Source organism: Canis lupus, chromosome 3 (genome assembly GCF_011100685.1).
Source record: "Canis lupus familiaris isolate Mischka breed German Shepherd chromosome 3, alternate assembly UU_Cfam_GSD_1.0, whole genome shotgun sequence".
NCBI lineage: Eukaryota > Metazoa > Chordata > Mammalia > Carnivora > Canidae > Canis > Canis lupus.
Genome location: NC_049224.1, coordinates 18503414 through 18519490, shown reverse-complemented (window position 1 = coordinate 18519490; position 16077 = coordinate 18503414). Strand labels below are relative to the sequence as shown.

General features: G+C 39.7%; 1 protein-coding gene across 1 annotated transcript in view; it reads left to right on the top strand.

Moving 5' to 3' along the window:
• Nucleotides 1-701: 701 nt before the first annotated feature.
• The window catches only part of ADGRV1 (adhesion G protein-coupled receptor V1), a 518581-nt gene continuing 503205 nt past the window's right edge, over nt 702-16077 (top strand). The window contains exon 1 of the mRNA XM_038532347.1: nt 702-847. Coding sequence (XP_038388275.1) covers nt 826-847 — 22 coding nt within the window. The 5' untranslated portion in view covers nt 702-825. The remainder of the gene's footprint in view (nt 848-16077) is intronic.

The following is a 16077-nucleotide window of genomic DNA, read 5'->3' as shown; positions in this document are numbered from 1 at the left end:
GATCCCCTAGTTGCCAACATCTATTGGGGTTTAACACGTGTCAGCTGTAGCACTGCAACTCTCAGTCTCATTCATCTTGTCCTTCTAACAACCGTAGGAGGGAGGAATTTACCTGTATGTTGACCCGAGTCTGCGCTCATAAGTACAAGTAAGGGTAGAGTCCTCATTTCTAATATTTCATCAATTTGTGCGCAAATTCTCATTTTGAACATCTCAATGGGGTGCGCCTGTCAAAGTTAAAATAAATGTCTGTAGCACAGGGACAAGAATCCGTAAATGGCCTTTCTCAGAACCCTGGGAATTGCTTCCAGGGGCGTACCCAGGGCGGAGCGCCCGCCAGCCGGGGGGCAGGGTGGGGTGCGTGCCGCGCTCGTGCCTAAGCGGACAAACTAGAAAGTTCGACCAAAGAGCGCAGCAGCCCAGGGCGCGGGGCGCACCTCCGCAGCCGCGCGGGCCGGGCCCAGGCTCCGGGTCCCGCGCGCAGGCAGGTCGGCCTGGCGCCTCGCTGCCGGAACAGTCCATTAGCGGTGGCCTTTGCAGGGTGTTCCCGACGCCGGAGCGCAGACCTGGCTGCCCGCTGCGCAGACGGGGGCGCGCTGCCTTGGGCGGCCACCCCCGCTCCGCTGGTCAGGTGAGCGCAGCCCGGGGAGCCGCGAGTCCTATTGGAGCAGACGGAGGATGCAGGGGGGCGGGGGGGAGAATGGAGCCAGCGTCCTGACCCGACCGCGGGAGGCAGAGCCAGCAGCCCCGGCGAACCCTGGGGACGCGGGCGAGAGGCAGAACGGCGGCGTGCGAGGGGACCGGCGGGGACCGCGGCGCGCGCGGATGTCGGTGTCCCCAGGGCTAGGTAGGCCGTGGCCGCGGGTGCTGCTGCGAGCATCCCGGGCTCCGGGGAGGGTGGCGCGCCGCTCGCGCACCTGTTGCTGCGGGCGGAGGCGGAGGCGGAGGCGCGCCGCGGGCTGAGGCCGTGCGAGGGGCGGGGGGGCGTGCGGAGGCGCCCGCGTCCTGCCCGCATATTCTCTGCGCCCTCCCCGCGCCCTCTCCGCGTCCTGCCCACACTTTCTCCGCGCCCTCCCCGCGCCCTGCCCGCGTCCTGCCCGCATATTCTCTGCGCCCTGCCCGCGCCCTCCCCGCGTCCTCTCCGCGTCCTGCCCGCATATTCTCCGCACCCTCCCCGCGTCCTCCCCGCGCCCTGCCCGCGTCCTGCCTCGTCCTCCCCGCGCCCTCCCCGCGCCCTCCCCGCGCCCTCCCCGCGCCCTGCCTCATTCTCCCCGCGTCCTCCCCGCGCCCTGCTGCGTCCTCCCTCGTCCTCTCCGCGTCCTCGTCGCGCCCTCCCCGCGCCCTCCCGCGTCCTCCCCGCGCCCTCCCCGCGCCCTGCCGGCGTCCTCCCTCATCCTCCCCGCGTCCTCCCCGCGCCCTGCTGCGTCCTCCCTCGCCCTCCCCGCGCCCTCCCCGCGCCCTCCCCGCGCCCTGCACGCGTCCTCTCTGCGCCCTGCGCGCGCCCTCCCCGCACCCTGCCGGTGTCCTCTCCACGTCCTCCCTGCATCCTCTCCGCGTCCTCCCCAGTCCTGCGGGCGTCCTCTCCGCGTCCTACCCGCGCCCTGCCCACGTCCTCCACATCCTCCCCGGGTCCTGCCCGCCGCCCCTTCCGAAGCAGCCTCCGCTCCAGGAAGGCAACACGGGAGTGAGCGGAGGCGAAACTGGCCTTTCTTCTCTTCTCGGCTCGTTTGAAACCCCAGCCCGAGCTTTAATTTTAAAAAGTGTGCTTGGAAAATAACCGACCAAGAACAGCGCCCCATAGGTGATAACTAATAATGGGAACGTTGAAATGGACTTAGGGAGGCTTGGGTTCAAAAGTAACCACCGTGTAGAAGAATTTTCAGTAAAATGTTGGTTTCAGGGAGTTTGGAATTGGTCTGGAGCTGAAGAATAACATACTTTTTAAAAGAGCTTAGACATTCTTTAACGTCTTCAAGAATCTGAATTTTTTTTTATTAGAATTAAAACCAAGAAACTATGCTAGGACTCATCTTAAGGTGCAGTATTAACGTACTCGTTGTAACTTTTATTTTAGACTGACTTTTAGCATTTCACAAAATCCACAACCTTTAAAAATGTGTGTAATGTGTTTATATGTAAGCTGTGGACTCTTAGAAAGTACTCATACCGACTCTTGAGAGTGCAAAGTAGCCATTAGGATAAAGCTAAAAAAATATACCGTAGGTAATATGGCATTATTTAAAAATTCTTTCTGAAGTTATTACTTTAAGCTACTAAAGTGCTTTTTCTCCTGTGTATCGTTTATCAAAACACTTAAGGTGGAACAAAAACAAGTAATTAAAAACAAGATGTTCTAGTTGAGATACAGGTGAACACCAACAATTTATTTTTGGGTGATTTGCTACAGGGAGTACCAAATACTCCCTGAACTGTGACATAATAAAATCTTTTAAATATATGCAATTAGATACAAGTCCTGGCTTGCAATTAACTTACAGTGACTTTGGACATTCCTCCATTCTTCTATGCCTGACTTTTCCTAATTTACAAAATAAAGGGATTGGACCAAGTGACCGAAAAGACTTATTTCAGGTAGAAATAGTAAGTCTCAAGATTATAACTTTTTAAAGGAAGTAGCCAACATGTATACACTAAAAATAAGTATGTCTAAATTCTTATCTCAAAGTTATTTCCATACTAAGTGACGGTAGCAGCCACCCCATACTGAATGCCTGTTATTTAATGAATTCCGAGAAGACCTCTATATAGGTTATTTAACACTTACCACGAGACATAGATTAGTATTATCCCAATTTACAGATAATGATACTGAGGCATGGAAAGTTTAAGCTCCTTGCAAAAGTTCCCTAGTTATTAAGAGCTGATCAAGGATCTTTCCTGAGGGCTCCAAGCATCTACAGTATACTGAATGTGATGATTAAAAGCTGAAATCACCCATAAACATCAACTAAGAACTCATCTTAGACTAAAATGTAAATCCATAATGAGTTGCAAATTAATTAGGGAACAACATTGAATCTTGATATCGGAAATAGAAATGGTGTATCAGTCAACGTTGATTATATTTTAATAACAGCAGTTAGTTCTATGCTGTGTACATGTCAAATATTGAATGCCAGTTGTATTCATTGTCAGAAAATGATAATGTGAGAAATGTTTGGACTATAAATACTTTTATGGTAATAAAAGTAATGGTTAGATATAATATGGTAAGGCAGAGGCTAGTGTTAAGCACAGTACTTCACATATCTTTCTACTGCTGGTGTCCTTGCCCATGCTCTACCCAAAGAAAAAGAGTGTTCACAACAGAATTAGCTGTGACTAGACCCTTTTGTTCATGTTCCCACGATGAATGATAATAGTGTACTACATTTATTGAATGCTCACTGTATATTAGAATTCTAGGCTCTTTAAAAAGAGTAACTGTATTTAATCATCAAATACTATTATCCTGATTTGCAGATGAAAAAACTGAGGCAGAAAGATCTATGACCAGGGAGGACGGACAAGGAAAATACATTTTGCCTTAGGTTACGTATATGATCCTTTAATGTTCAGAAAGTCATAGGCTGTGAATACACTGTTGCACTCCTTAAGCACTGGGAGGAAATTTGGAGTTAAACTAGACAACCCCTTTATTTCATATTTGGGGAAACTGAAACATAGAGGAGTTGAGAGACTTAAAGTCATACATTCTCTTTTTGCATTTATGACTTGAGTCACCTGGATATTCCCATAAACTAATAAGTGAGAAGCATGATGACTGATTAACTTGGTTATTACATGCTTGATATTGACACTCAACCAAACACTGCCTCATGCTCTTAATATTTCTCCTGCTGTTACTGGAAATCTCAAGGTCTCCCAGTTAGGATACTAAATCTTTGAGGCCAGTGACTATATTATATATTTATCTAGTATCTCCAGAGTTTAGCAAAGTGGCTAATATATTGAATTTGTTACAGGCTTTGTTACCTATTTATGTTTGGTAAGTCATTATTTTATGCCCTAGGTCCAAAAATCTGCACAAAGCAGGCACTGGTGCAGTCATTACTTTCTTTCATGTAGATAATTTACAGATGCTTTTAAAGCATATTGAGGTCCTTAGATTTTTTTTTTTAATTTTTATTTATTTATGATAGTCACAGAGAGAGAAAGAGAGGCAGAGACATAGGCAGAGGGAGAAGCAGGCTCCATGCCCCGGGAGCCCAACGTGGGATTCGATCCCAGGTCTCCAGGATCGTGCCCTGGGCCAAAGGCAGGCGCTAAACCGCTGCACCACCCAGGGATCCCAATTGAGGTCCTTAGATCATGATTGCTTAATTTGATTATAAAATGTAGTGTGACCATGGTGAGAGAGATCTGGCTGGGCATTCCCCTGATTTTGTGGGAAAAGTCCAACAGCTTAGCATTGCATGCAGTTGAATATATATTTTTCTCTCTCTCTCTCTGACCTGGAAATAACTTTTTTTTCTGATTGTAAAGATAATATAAAATCATGTAGGAAATTCAAACAGTACAGGGGAAAGACCCCACCCCCACCCCCCCGGGAGTCCACTATCCAAAGATTTTGATGACCATCCAGCCAGAAAGATGTCTTTTTTTCCCCCCCATAACTCTTGCTGAATCAGGGTAAGAGCTGAATTATTTATTGGAACTGTTTCCGATTTAAAGTTCTACTTGGTATTCTTTGACTCCCAGGCAGCTCAAACGTTATACAAATGATGATCCTTGTTGCAAAGGGAAGATAATAAGACTCTATCTCCTACAGCATGATATAGTACAAAAAGTTGATTTCCCTATGCATGCATGCCCGTTTTTCTCCCTTCACAAGGCAGGAGTCAGGGGACAGGAGGCATCTTTGCATGTATGGAGAGTTCCCCAATGTGTCAGGATGTCAGGCCACACAAGAGGCCGCAGCACCCGAGCTCTGTTGCCCTGAAGGAGGTGTGGTAGAGGAGGAGAAGGGTGGAGCTGGGACACAGGAGGCTGTGGTAATACAAAGGCTGTGTTTTCGGATTCCACTGTGACACACTATACACTTTCAAATGTACCAGACCAAGTCCCTCCCCCAGCTGCTGGGCAGGTGGTCATGGGGCCCTTTCTGGTGCAGTGAGGCGTAAGGCTGGCTATACCTCAGAATGAGGGCAGGATGCTGATAGGGCATTTCTCATTCATTTATTCAGGATTCTGAAACCTCAAATGGACTCTTTTTCATATAAAGGGGGGAAATTGGCTGTTGGAATAATTCTCCATAGATGAGTTTTGAACTAATACAAAAATTATTAGGTATAAAGGGAGGCTGGGGTCTCTTTGAGATGGGCAATGATAACTCTTTCCGTGTGCATTTGAATATAATTACATTGAAAATATTAACGTTTTAAAGATCGTATTATTTGATTACTTTAATTCAGAAACTTATTTCTTACTCTTGCCCTTTTCCTAGGTACGTTTTCTTGATTTGTGCTATATATTTGAACATAGAATTCTTTCATGCCTTACTTTATTAGGGGCTTAACATGGCTTAAATCCAACCATCTGTTCGCATCTTGGCACTTCAGCGCATTGGAGGTGCTGGTAGGGGCTAAATAAATTTCCCACATTTTAAAGGTTAGGGAAAGAGCTACCTTTATGAATAGATTTCAAATGATTCTCAGCAAGACAATAGTGCAGAAGTGGAGTAAAAATGCATTTCATTCTCTGAAGCACAGGGTCCCCTGTCTGTCTTTAGTTTTGCTGAAAGGCAATTAGCATTTCAACTAGCCAATTTGGTTACATGCAATGAAGTACTTGGGTTTATAATTTGCTGCTCTCTGTCTGAGGCAGTTGAGCTCCAGCTCTTATGTAATCCTCTCCAAGTAGCCTTCTCTCCAGCATAGTTATTGTTGCTGGTCTTAAATAACTAATCAACAGAGAGTTTTCCTTGCCTTCGACTGTGGGGTGCCATAAGGCAAGGAAAATGAAATGCCAAGCTAATAAGGGGATGATTGTAATTATTAAATAGTCATTATTGAAATGTGGCACAGGTTGAAAGATGCAGAATAGCTTCAAATAGAATGGCTTCAAAATACAACTTCAAAAAAGGCATTGTGTGGCGTTCTTAATAGTTTATTTCTGCGTGTAGTAGGCAAAGTGAACAGAGGGTATATATGTTCTACAGGGAATTAAGTGAGATGACTCAAAATTAACAGAGAAGAAGCAGTTCTTAATTATTTATATTGACTTTGCACTCTTTCTACAAGAAAGAATTCTGTGGGGAATTTGTGTAAAAGAGAGAAAAAAATTTTAAGTGTTATAACAGGTGGGCAAGTGCTCTGAAGCACACTGGAAATTATTCAAGGGTTTGTATTTGTGCTAATCAAAGATAAGATTTTGTTAGCTTCTTTAGTTATGAATTCTGATAACTAGGTAATATTAATATACTTCTTGCACATACCATATTCTTCTTAAGGAACCACTCTATGTTTTGATAATCCTTTTGTTAGGATAATTGAAATGATATTATCCTTTAATCCACCATGGGGCAGTAATTCAATTTAGCTCATCTTTTTTATGCAACACTGTTTTTGCAAAGTTGTTCCTATGTAATTATTTGGAAATAAAATTATTTCTTATTTTTCAAAGAATGTTTCACTGAAAGAAGGCATGATCACGAGAAATGTTTTAGATATAAGCCTGGCAAGTGATCAATATAATTTAAGAACGTATATGAAAAAAATTGCATGACTTTTCTATTTCCAGCCTCTGATATAAAGACAAAGCCATATCTGCAGCTATAATTAGAGTCATTAGTATATTATGCAACTAAATTCAGTAGTGTTGATGAACAGGAATGAAATAAAGAAGGCTTACCTGTCCTCTGGCAGACTAGTCAGCTAGAGATGGAAAGTGTTATGGAAAAAGTGGGAATTGATCTGGACTTTGAAGAATGGTGGAGAAGAGGGAGTGGAGAGAGGTAGAGAGAAGAGCGCAAGGAGTAGCTTGGATCAGAGTGCAGAGGGAGGAGTGATCCAGGTATCTTGTCCCAGATACACATTAGATCAACTTGACTGCAGCTGTTGAAAGAAGAGAAAGAGATGGCTAGAAGTGCAGCATCAGTTGGATTTATTTATTTATTTATTTATTCATTCATTCATTCATTCATTCATGAGAGAGAGAGAGAGAGAGAGGCAGAGATACAGGCAGAGGGAGAAGCAGGCTCCATGCAGGGAGCCAGATGTGGGACTCAATCCTGGATCCTGGGATCAGGCCCTGAAGCAGAGGCAGATGCTCAACAGCTGAGCCACCCAGGAGTTGCCCCCACTTTAAAAGTGTGTAATTCGGTTGTATTTGATATATTTACAGAGTTGGACAACTGTTATCACCGTCTATTGCAGAACATTTTTATTACCTCAAAATGAAATTAGGTACTCCTTAGCTTTCCCTCCCCATCATCTCCCACCCCCAAGTCCCTGGCAACCAATCTGTGTGTCTGCAGATGTGCATGTTCTGGACATTTCATGTGACTGGAATCATACAGTCTGTGGCCTTTTGTGTCTGCCGCCTTTTACTCACCATGGTGTTTACAGAGTTATCATTCTGTAGCATATATCACTACTTCATTCTGTTTTTGTGGCTGAACAATATTTCTTTCTATGAATATATGACTATACTGCCTTTATCCATTCATCAATTGATAGACATTTGGGTTGTTTCTAATTTTTGACTATTATATTATGGACACTGATATATAAGTTTTTGTGTGAACATGTGTTTTCAGTTCCGTTGGTTATATATCTATGAGTGGAATTGCTGGGTCACTTGGGAAGGTGGATACAATAGCCAGGATGCAATCAGGAGAAACTTCTTCCTTTTCTTTTATACCTTCTTTTAAGCTCATGGTTACATTATGGGGCAGATGAATCAGGTATGGCTTGAAGGTTCATCACTTGGAACTTACGTTGCATAGACCTCTGTCAATTAACTAAGACATTTAAGACAAGATTAGATTGTGAGAAAACAAGAGTTTGCAGCCAATGATTTTTATTTTTTTTTTCCTTATTTATTTATTTATTTAGGCCAATGACTTTTCCCTCACCACTGGCTATAGGTTGTCCTAAGAAGGAATTATGCTCCAGGCTGACATAGTAATTGATCTATGTTGGATATGCTAATGTCAGAAATATGATTGGATGTTATCTGATGCACACTGAACTCAATTCTCTGATGACTTCTGTGTTTTCTTTAGGGATTCATCTAAAGGATACTGGTTGAACTACCAAAATGAGAAAAAAATTATTTTTGCTTCTAAGTCAGATTACAGAAGGTTTAAAATGTTGTTTTGTTAATGAGGGCAATTCAATAAATCAGTTGATTGAGAATTGGGCTTTAAGTAAAAGACAAGTCCAGTTCACTTATGTATAGTGTATTAGATCTCGGTAATTCTGGTTTGTGTGTGTGTGTGTGTGTGTGTGCATTTATGCCTTTGTTTATCTGAAACCTTAACTAATTTCCTGAAAGAGTCTGGTATATTTTATAAAGTAAACAAATATGAACAAACAAATTTCAACAAATTTGTTTAATTTTGGTGGAGGCAAAATATTTTAAGGTTTTTTGAAAAAAACCTAAAAAATATATTTGGTTAGTATCTTGTGATTTGCAACATAGATCCATATGAATTAATTCATGTAATCTTAACCACATGCTTGTAAGTTATTAACTTTTACTTTATAGATAAAAAGAAGAATTATGGACAACCCAGGTGGCTCAGTGGTTTACGCCGCCTTCAGCCCAGGACATGATCCTGGAGGCCCGGGATCTAGTCCCATGTTGGGCTTCCTGCATGGAGCCTGCTTCTCCCTCTGCCTGTGTCTCTGCCTCTCTCTCTCTCTCTCTCTCTCTCTTACAATCTGTCTCTCATGAATAAATAAGTAAAATCTTAAAACAAATTATAGAAGTCAACAAAATTTATTAAAAACAGGAACAAGCTCAGGTCTTCGATTTGATGACCAAAAGTTGTCCACTCATTAATAATCATAGTAATATCATAATCTATTATTTTTTGATGGCTCACAAAAATATTAATTGTTAATTTTAAAATGAATTGACTTATCTTAAATTTCCTGATATAAATAGATCTGTTTCATCAATTAGCATTACATTGGAAAACTCACTATAATAAAAATATTTCCAAACTTCAATCAGGACTTCACTTCTTTTGAACATTTGTTACCAAAATTATAAATAATTAGAGATAATCTTAGAATATCATTACAACCAATTTGATCCTGAGTGGCAGTTTTACATAATAATTTAAGTACCTTTCTTGGAGAAAGTCAGCAAACTCAGGAAATTGTTCTTGTTTTTAGGTGATTAGAATGCCCTAACTTTTGTAAGTCAGTACTATATGTACTACTTGAGACCTCGAAATAATATAATTAAAGAATTTCCAGAAGCTGTTTTAGCTTAGAGGATTTTATTTCATCTTCTTTAACTTCTCACTAATATTCATGAGTGCTGTGATATTGGGGGTTGGCCATTCATTCATTCATTCATTCAGTGTTTACTGAAGCACTCTAAACCACGCTTAGTTGATGATTTCTACTTTTACATTTTATCGTAGCTACTGACCTCAAAATTCAGATTTTATAGTGATTTTTAACATTTTAAAATCCCAACCATTTCATTGGCACCATGTTTCTAAATCTTATAAATCTTCTTAACCCTACTCTTCTAGGCAGCTAACACCTTTTCCCTCCCTCCCCAGCTCATTTCGACACAGGAGATGAATTTAAGCATGGAGAGAGTTAGGGCTGCATATTTGCCTTTTTTCATTGCTTCTACTCTTATTAAAGTATCATGTCAGCCACAAATAAAATCTATGCTGAGAACTAATTACTTTGCAAAATGGAAAATCACTGTGAGTGTGAAATTCTACATAATATGACCATTCTTATTACATCATTAAGCATTGAGTATAGGGCTGATGTCTTTAGTACACCATGTAGTGAGTAGGCTGCCAATAAGAGGCTGGGTTTGATTATAGAAGAAAATAAGATGTGCATTTTTCACTTAATGACTTTTTATATGATAGGATGTTTAGATATAGTGACTTTTAAAATTGTCTTTCCTACAAGATCTTTCCTAGCAAGATTCCTTTGTTAATAGAGAATATTAATCTAGTATTTAGTTAAGAGCATGGGATCTGGACCTTGAGTGCTTAGATTTGTATCCTGGCTTTGGATTTTTGAGGTCTAATCTTAACAAATGTATGTATGTATGTATTTATTTATTTGAGATTTATTTATTTATTCATGAGAGACACAGAGAGAGGCAGAGACAGAGGCAGAGGGAGAAGCAGGAATGCAGGGAACCCGATGTGGGACTGGATCCTGGATTCCATGAGCCAAAGGCAGACACTGAGCCACCTAGGTGTCCCTTAACAAATATGTTTAATCTGTATGTCAGGCTCCTCATCAGAAAATGAGCATATTAATAGTACCTATCTTATATTTTAAATGGTTGCTATGAGGATCAAAGAAGTTTTTTTTTTATTGGAGTTTGATTTGTCAACATATAGCATAACACCCAGTGCTCATCCCCTCCAGTGCGCCCCTCAAGGCCCGTCACCCATTCACCTCATCCCCCCTGCCCGCCTCCCCTTCCACTACCCCTTGTTCGTTTCCCAGAGTTAGGTGTCTCTCATGTTCCATCACCCTCTCTGATATTTCCCACTCATTTTCTCTCCTTTCCCCTTTAATCCCTTTCACTATTTTTTATATTCCTTGAATGAGTGAAACCATAGAATGTCCTTCTCTGATCGGCTTACTTTACTCAGCGTAATACCCTCCAGTTCCATCCACATTGAAGCAAATGGTGGGTATTTGTCGTTTCTAGTGGCTGAGTAATATTCCATTGTATACATAGACCACATCTTCTTTATCCATTCATCTGTCGATGGACACTGAGGCTCCTTCCACAGTTTGGCTATTGTGGACATTGCTGCTATGAACTTTGGGGTGCAGGTGTCCTGCTGTGTCACTGCATCTGTATCTTTGGGGTAAATCTCCAGCAGTGCAATTGCTGGATGGTAGGGTAGCTCTATTTTTAATTCTTTGAGGAACTTCCACACAGTTTTCCAGAGTGGCTGCACCAGTTCACATTCCCACCAACAGTGCAAGAGGGTTCCCCTGTCTCCACAGAGGATCAAAGAAGTTAACACATGTAGAGGAATTAGAATAGCCTAGCTTTTAGCTATTAGCTAATATTGTCACACGTGAAACCCAAATTTTTGATGATTAGAGTATATGAAGGATAACCTAACCTCTTCCTTTGCTCCTTTTGCCTCCTCTAGATTCCTGAAGAGGATTTAAATTTACCTTGAAGCTACTAGAGCTCAAGCGTCAGCTCCTAACATTTCTTTTCTTACTTTTATTTTGGATAAAATAAAAACTGATCATCTGTCACACAAACCCCACTAACATGCTAATTTTATGATATAAATTCTTTTGGATCCTTAGCACATTAATCTCGTAGTCTTTTTATTTTTTAAAGATTTATTTATTTGTTCATGAGAGAGAGAGAGAGGCAGAGACACAGGCAAAGGGAGAAGCAGGCTCCATGCTTGGAGCCTGACGCAGGACTTGATCCCGGGTCTCCAGGATCACGCCCTGGGCTGAAGGCAGGTGCTAAACCGCTGAGCCACCCAGGGATCCCCGTCTTTTTATTTTCTAATATAGGTACTTCCTTAGAGAAATCTCCCTAAACTCTTTGATCAGGTTTTACATCTTCAGTTTTTGATGCTGAATAATTGCTGCTTTGATGATAATGATGATGATAATAATAATAATTATTATTGTTGCTTTAACTCATGATCCTTTCTAAAGCCTTTTATTTTTTTAAAAAAGATTTTATTTATTTATTAGAGAAACAGGGAGAGAGGGAGTAGGGGGTAAGGGAGAGAGGCAAGCAGACTCCCTGCCGAGGGCGGGGCGACAGGCAGCTTGGTTTCAGGATCCTGAAATCATGACCTGAGCTGAAGCCAAGAGTTGGGTACTTAACTGACTGAGCCACCCAGAGCCCCTCTTTCTAAGGCCTTTTAAAAAGTTTCCAAATGATGCTGCTTTATTTTTATCTTTTTTTAAAATATTGTTATTTTTTTAAGATTTTATTTACTTATTCATAGAGACACAGAGAGAGAGAGGCAGAGATACAGGCAGAGGGAGAAGCAGGCTCCATGCAGGGAGCCCGACATGGGACCCGATCCCGGGTCTCCAGGATCACGCCCTGGGCTGCAGGCGGCGCTATAAACCGCTGTGCCACCAGGGCTGCCCTATTTTTGTCTTTTGATATTGTTAATTTATAAATGAATTTTATTGTATTCAGAACGCAAGCACTAGATGCTATCCAGTTTTTGGAATTTGTTGTCAATTTTTATTAACCTTTCCTCTGTGCTCAAAATAGCATTGTATTCTTTGGTTATTGGGGTATATTCTGTATGCCCATCAGATGAAGTTTAATATAACTGTGGGGTTCATGCCCTCCATATTCTTCCTAATTTTTATGTACTTGACATATTAAGTACAGAAAAAAGGGAGAGAGAATACTAAAGTCCCTCACTTCTCTTTGGTGTTCTAGCAGTTTTTTAAAAATATATTTTGAAGCTCTGTTTTAGCTTGTCTCCTAAGTTGACATTTTTTTTATTGTATACTGTCTTTGTATGCTTTTTGCCTTGAGTCTATTTTGTCTGTAACAGACGTCAATAGCATTTCAGTGACATTTGCATGTTATCTCATGAACTTCAGGAAGAAGGAAATGATCCCAGGAAGGTGTAAGATACAAGGAATGTTGACTGAAGTCGAGAATGAACATTTGGATAAACAAAGAATACTCATGATTAAATTTTATAATTCTAATGTTACATGTTGAGAGTTAAGTAAAATAAGATAGAGCTTATATTGTAAAATTAGCATGTTAGTGGGGTTTGTGTGACAGATGATCAGTTTTGAATATTGTAAGATCCTTTTATTGTTTAGTAGTAAGGTGAAGATATTTATCCTTTTATTGTTCAGTAGTAAAGTGAAGATATTTAACTCTAAACGTTTAAAGGTGTATAAGGCAAAAATGAAATCTCTCAGAGAACAAGCACATCAGTCCCAAGCACAGTGAAGGGAAGCAAGAGCAGAAAAAACTGCATAAGAGCAGGGCAAAAAGCACAAATAGAATGGCAGAGAAGGATCTAAATGGAAGACTAATTATAATACGTGACTATAAATTAAACTCAGTAAGAGCACAGAGACTATCAGAGAGGGCCAAAAATAATAGAAATCAATTACATGTTTATAAGGGACACATGTTAGACAAAAGGATACAGAAAGAATGAAAGCAAGAGGCTGCAAAGAGACATAACAGGCTCTAACAATTTTTGTGTTTAATTTTGTACACTCTTACTTGAAGAGTAGCCCCAAATTGTATATGCTTCAGTCATAGCTAACCACCCTAAAACTTAAAATCTAAAATAATTACTTTGCTCATAAATCTACAACTTGTGAGGGTTTTGTGAGCACAGGTATCCTTTGTCTTTTTGATTACAGCCCTTCCAATAGGAATAAAGTGATATTTGATTGTGGTTTTGATTTGCATTTTTCTAATGACTGATTAATCATGTTGAGCACTTTTTTATGTACCTGTTAGCCATTTGTATGCCTTCTTCTAGAAATGTCTATTCATTTCCTCTGCCAATTTTTAAGTCAGATTGTTTTTTGGTTTTGAGTGCCTCAGTTCTTTATATATTTTGGATTTTAACTCCTTATCAGTATAGTATTTGCAAATGGTTTTATTCTGCTGCCTACCTTTTCATTTTGTTGGCAGTTTCCTTCATGTTACAAAACTTTTTTAGTTTGATATAGTTTTACTTGCTTGTTTTTGCTTCTGTTGCTTTTGCGTTTGGTGTTAAATTCAAAAAATAATTGCCAAGACTGATGTCAACAATCCTACCCCCTCTATAATTTCTTCTAGGAGTTTTATGGTTTAGGTCTTATATTCAAATCCTTAATTCAATTTGAATTGATTTTTTAAATCTGATTGTTCCATCCACTAAATGATGACTTTAAAATTATTTTACTAGAAGTCACAAACATGTGCTTTGTTAACTCTGTCATTCTTTCCACATTAGCTGGAATTATTTAAGGAAGAACTTTTCCTTAGTGGCTAGGCTATTTGGTTATTCTGAAAGGGAGTTTACCCAGGATAGATAAGATAAATATTTAATTCTTACCTTTTAAATGTTAATTTCAGAGTAAGCCATTGATGCTCCAGTTACTTTTAGTGGTGACCAGTGAAATTTATTTTTGTGTTTATTTTAGTATCCTTATAAACATAGGGATTTATATATTCAACGTGTTTCAAAGAATTGCAATCATTACCTTTTAGATGCACAGAAATTTTAATCTTTGGCTAATAGGAGCCCTTTCATGTTCCTTTGTCCCATTGATGTAACCTCATTAATCTTTAATAACTTCTTTGGTGGTATAAGATGACAGGTTCATTTTGCATATTTTCCTCCCCAGATACCAGTTAATCCTATAAGAAACTGGTTTTTCTGGCAAGTGGTATTTAGAGACAAAAATCTGAGCACTAGTGATGCTTATTGTTACTGAGTTGTCATTACTTCTAAGCCTTTTTTAAAAGATAAAGTCAGAAATAAGTATTTTACAAAGAAAAAAAGTCATAAGATGGTACTGGTGTTTCCAGTTTAAGTTTAACCTTCCATGTACTTTACATAATTTCTTTGGTTTTATTGTCATTTCTCTTTTGTCATATGTAATTACTTCTTATTTGCCCTATCGTATAAACATATATAGTTTTAAAAATATATATTCTACAGCATATAAAATGTGGTTCCAAAATGTATATTCTACAATATAAAAATATAAACACAGTAATACTGATATTGCCACTGATAAAAAGAATACTGATCTTTGCAGCTATGTTTGTCATTAGAATTTATTCTATGGTCAGTCAAAATACTATGTTCTGAAGTCACTGGAAGTAATTATTTTGTCTGTGTGATTATATCATCACTTGATATACAGTTGCTTTATTTCAGTTTGTCTATATGCAGTTATTTTTGCAAAGAAACATTGGCAACATAAATCAAGGGCTAGTAAAAGTGGTTATCTATAGGGAGAGGAAAAGAAGAGGTGGATGGAAGTGAGAATTCTCTAAATATATCTTGTTTCATATATAGATATCCTTTTTTTTAAAGCCAGTTGATTAGCCTAAATTTTATGATTGAAGGAAGGGACAGTTACTGTGATAAAAGTGAGGACACAGTGGGTGGTATAACTTCAAAGTATTTTGTGTCCTGGACACATTCATCAAAGGCAAAATAATGAAAGAAGCAAGTCTGGGGGAGTCATTGCATTATTAGAAAAAGACTTCCTTATTTCAATTTATGACAGCAGAGCTCCTAAGGCAAAAACTCAGGAGATGAAAGATACCGTAGTGATGCACAATGAATTCTATTAAAGGGTTCCTTTTCACTTGTGAATTTTCTTCAAAGGTAAGTTTTAGGTATAGAGAATTTCTTAGAAGAATGTGAAAAACGTGTGTGTGGGAGGGAGGACGGTTCTCTCTTCAAGGAATGCATTGCAGCTGAAGGAAGAAATTGAGGAATGGAAGATAAGGAGGAAAACATCTTAGGAAAAGTAAAAGATGATGAGAGATTTGTCTATATTCTTGATTAATATTTCTGCCTTTTTCATTTTGTAAAAACAATTGGGTAATAAACACATCTGTTTTGATAATGGATTGAAAATATATTCATGTAACTCTAAGAGTGTAATTGTTAGGTTTTAATTGAGCTCCAGGAGTTTATATCCATAATTCACGTATTCTTCATTAGTTTAAATAATTAAATAAAAATTAAAGTGACATTTGATTTGGGAAAATAGTATATATTAAAATGGCAGGATCAAGAACAGAAATGTTCAAGTTATTTATTTGCTGCATCAATAAGCCACTTCAACATTTAATGGCTGAAATTAATTTGTGACGATCTCTCATAGCTCTGGGGTT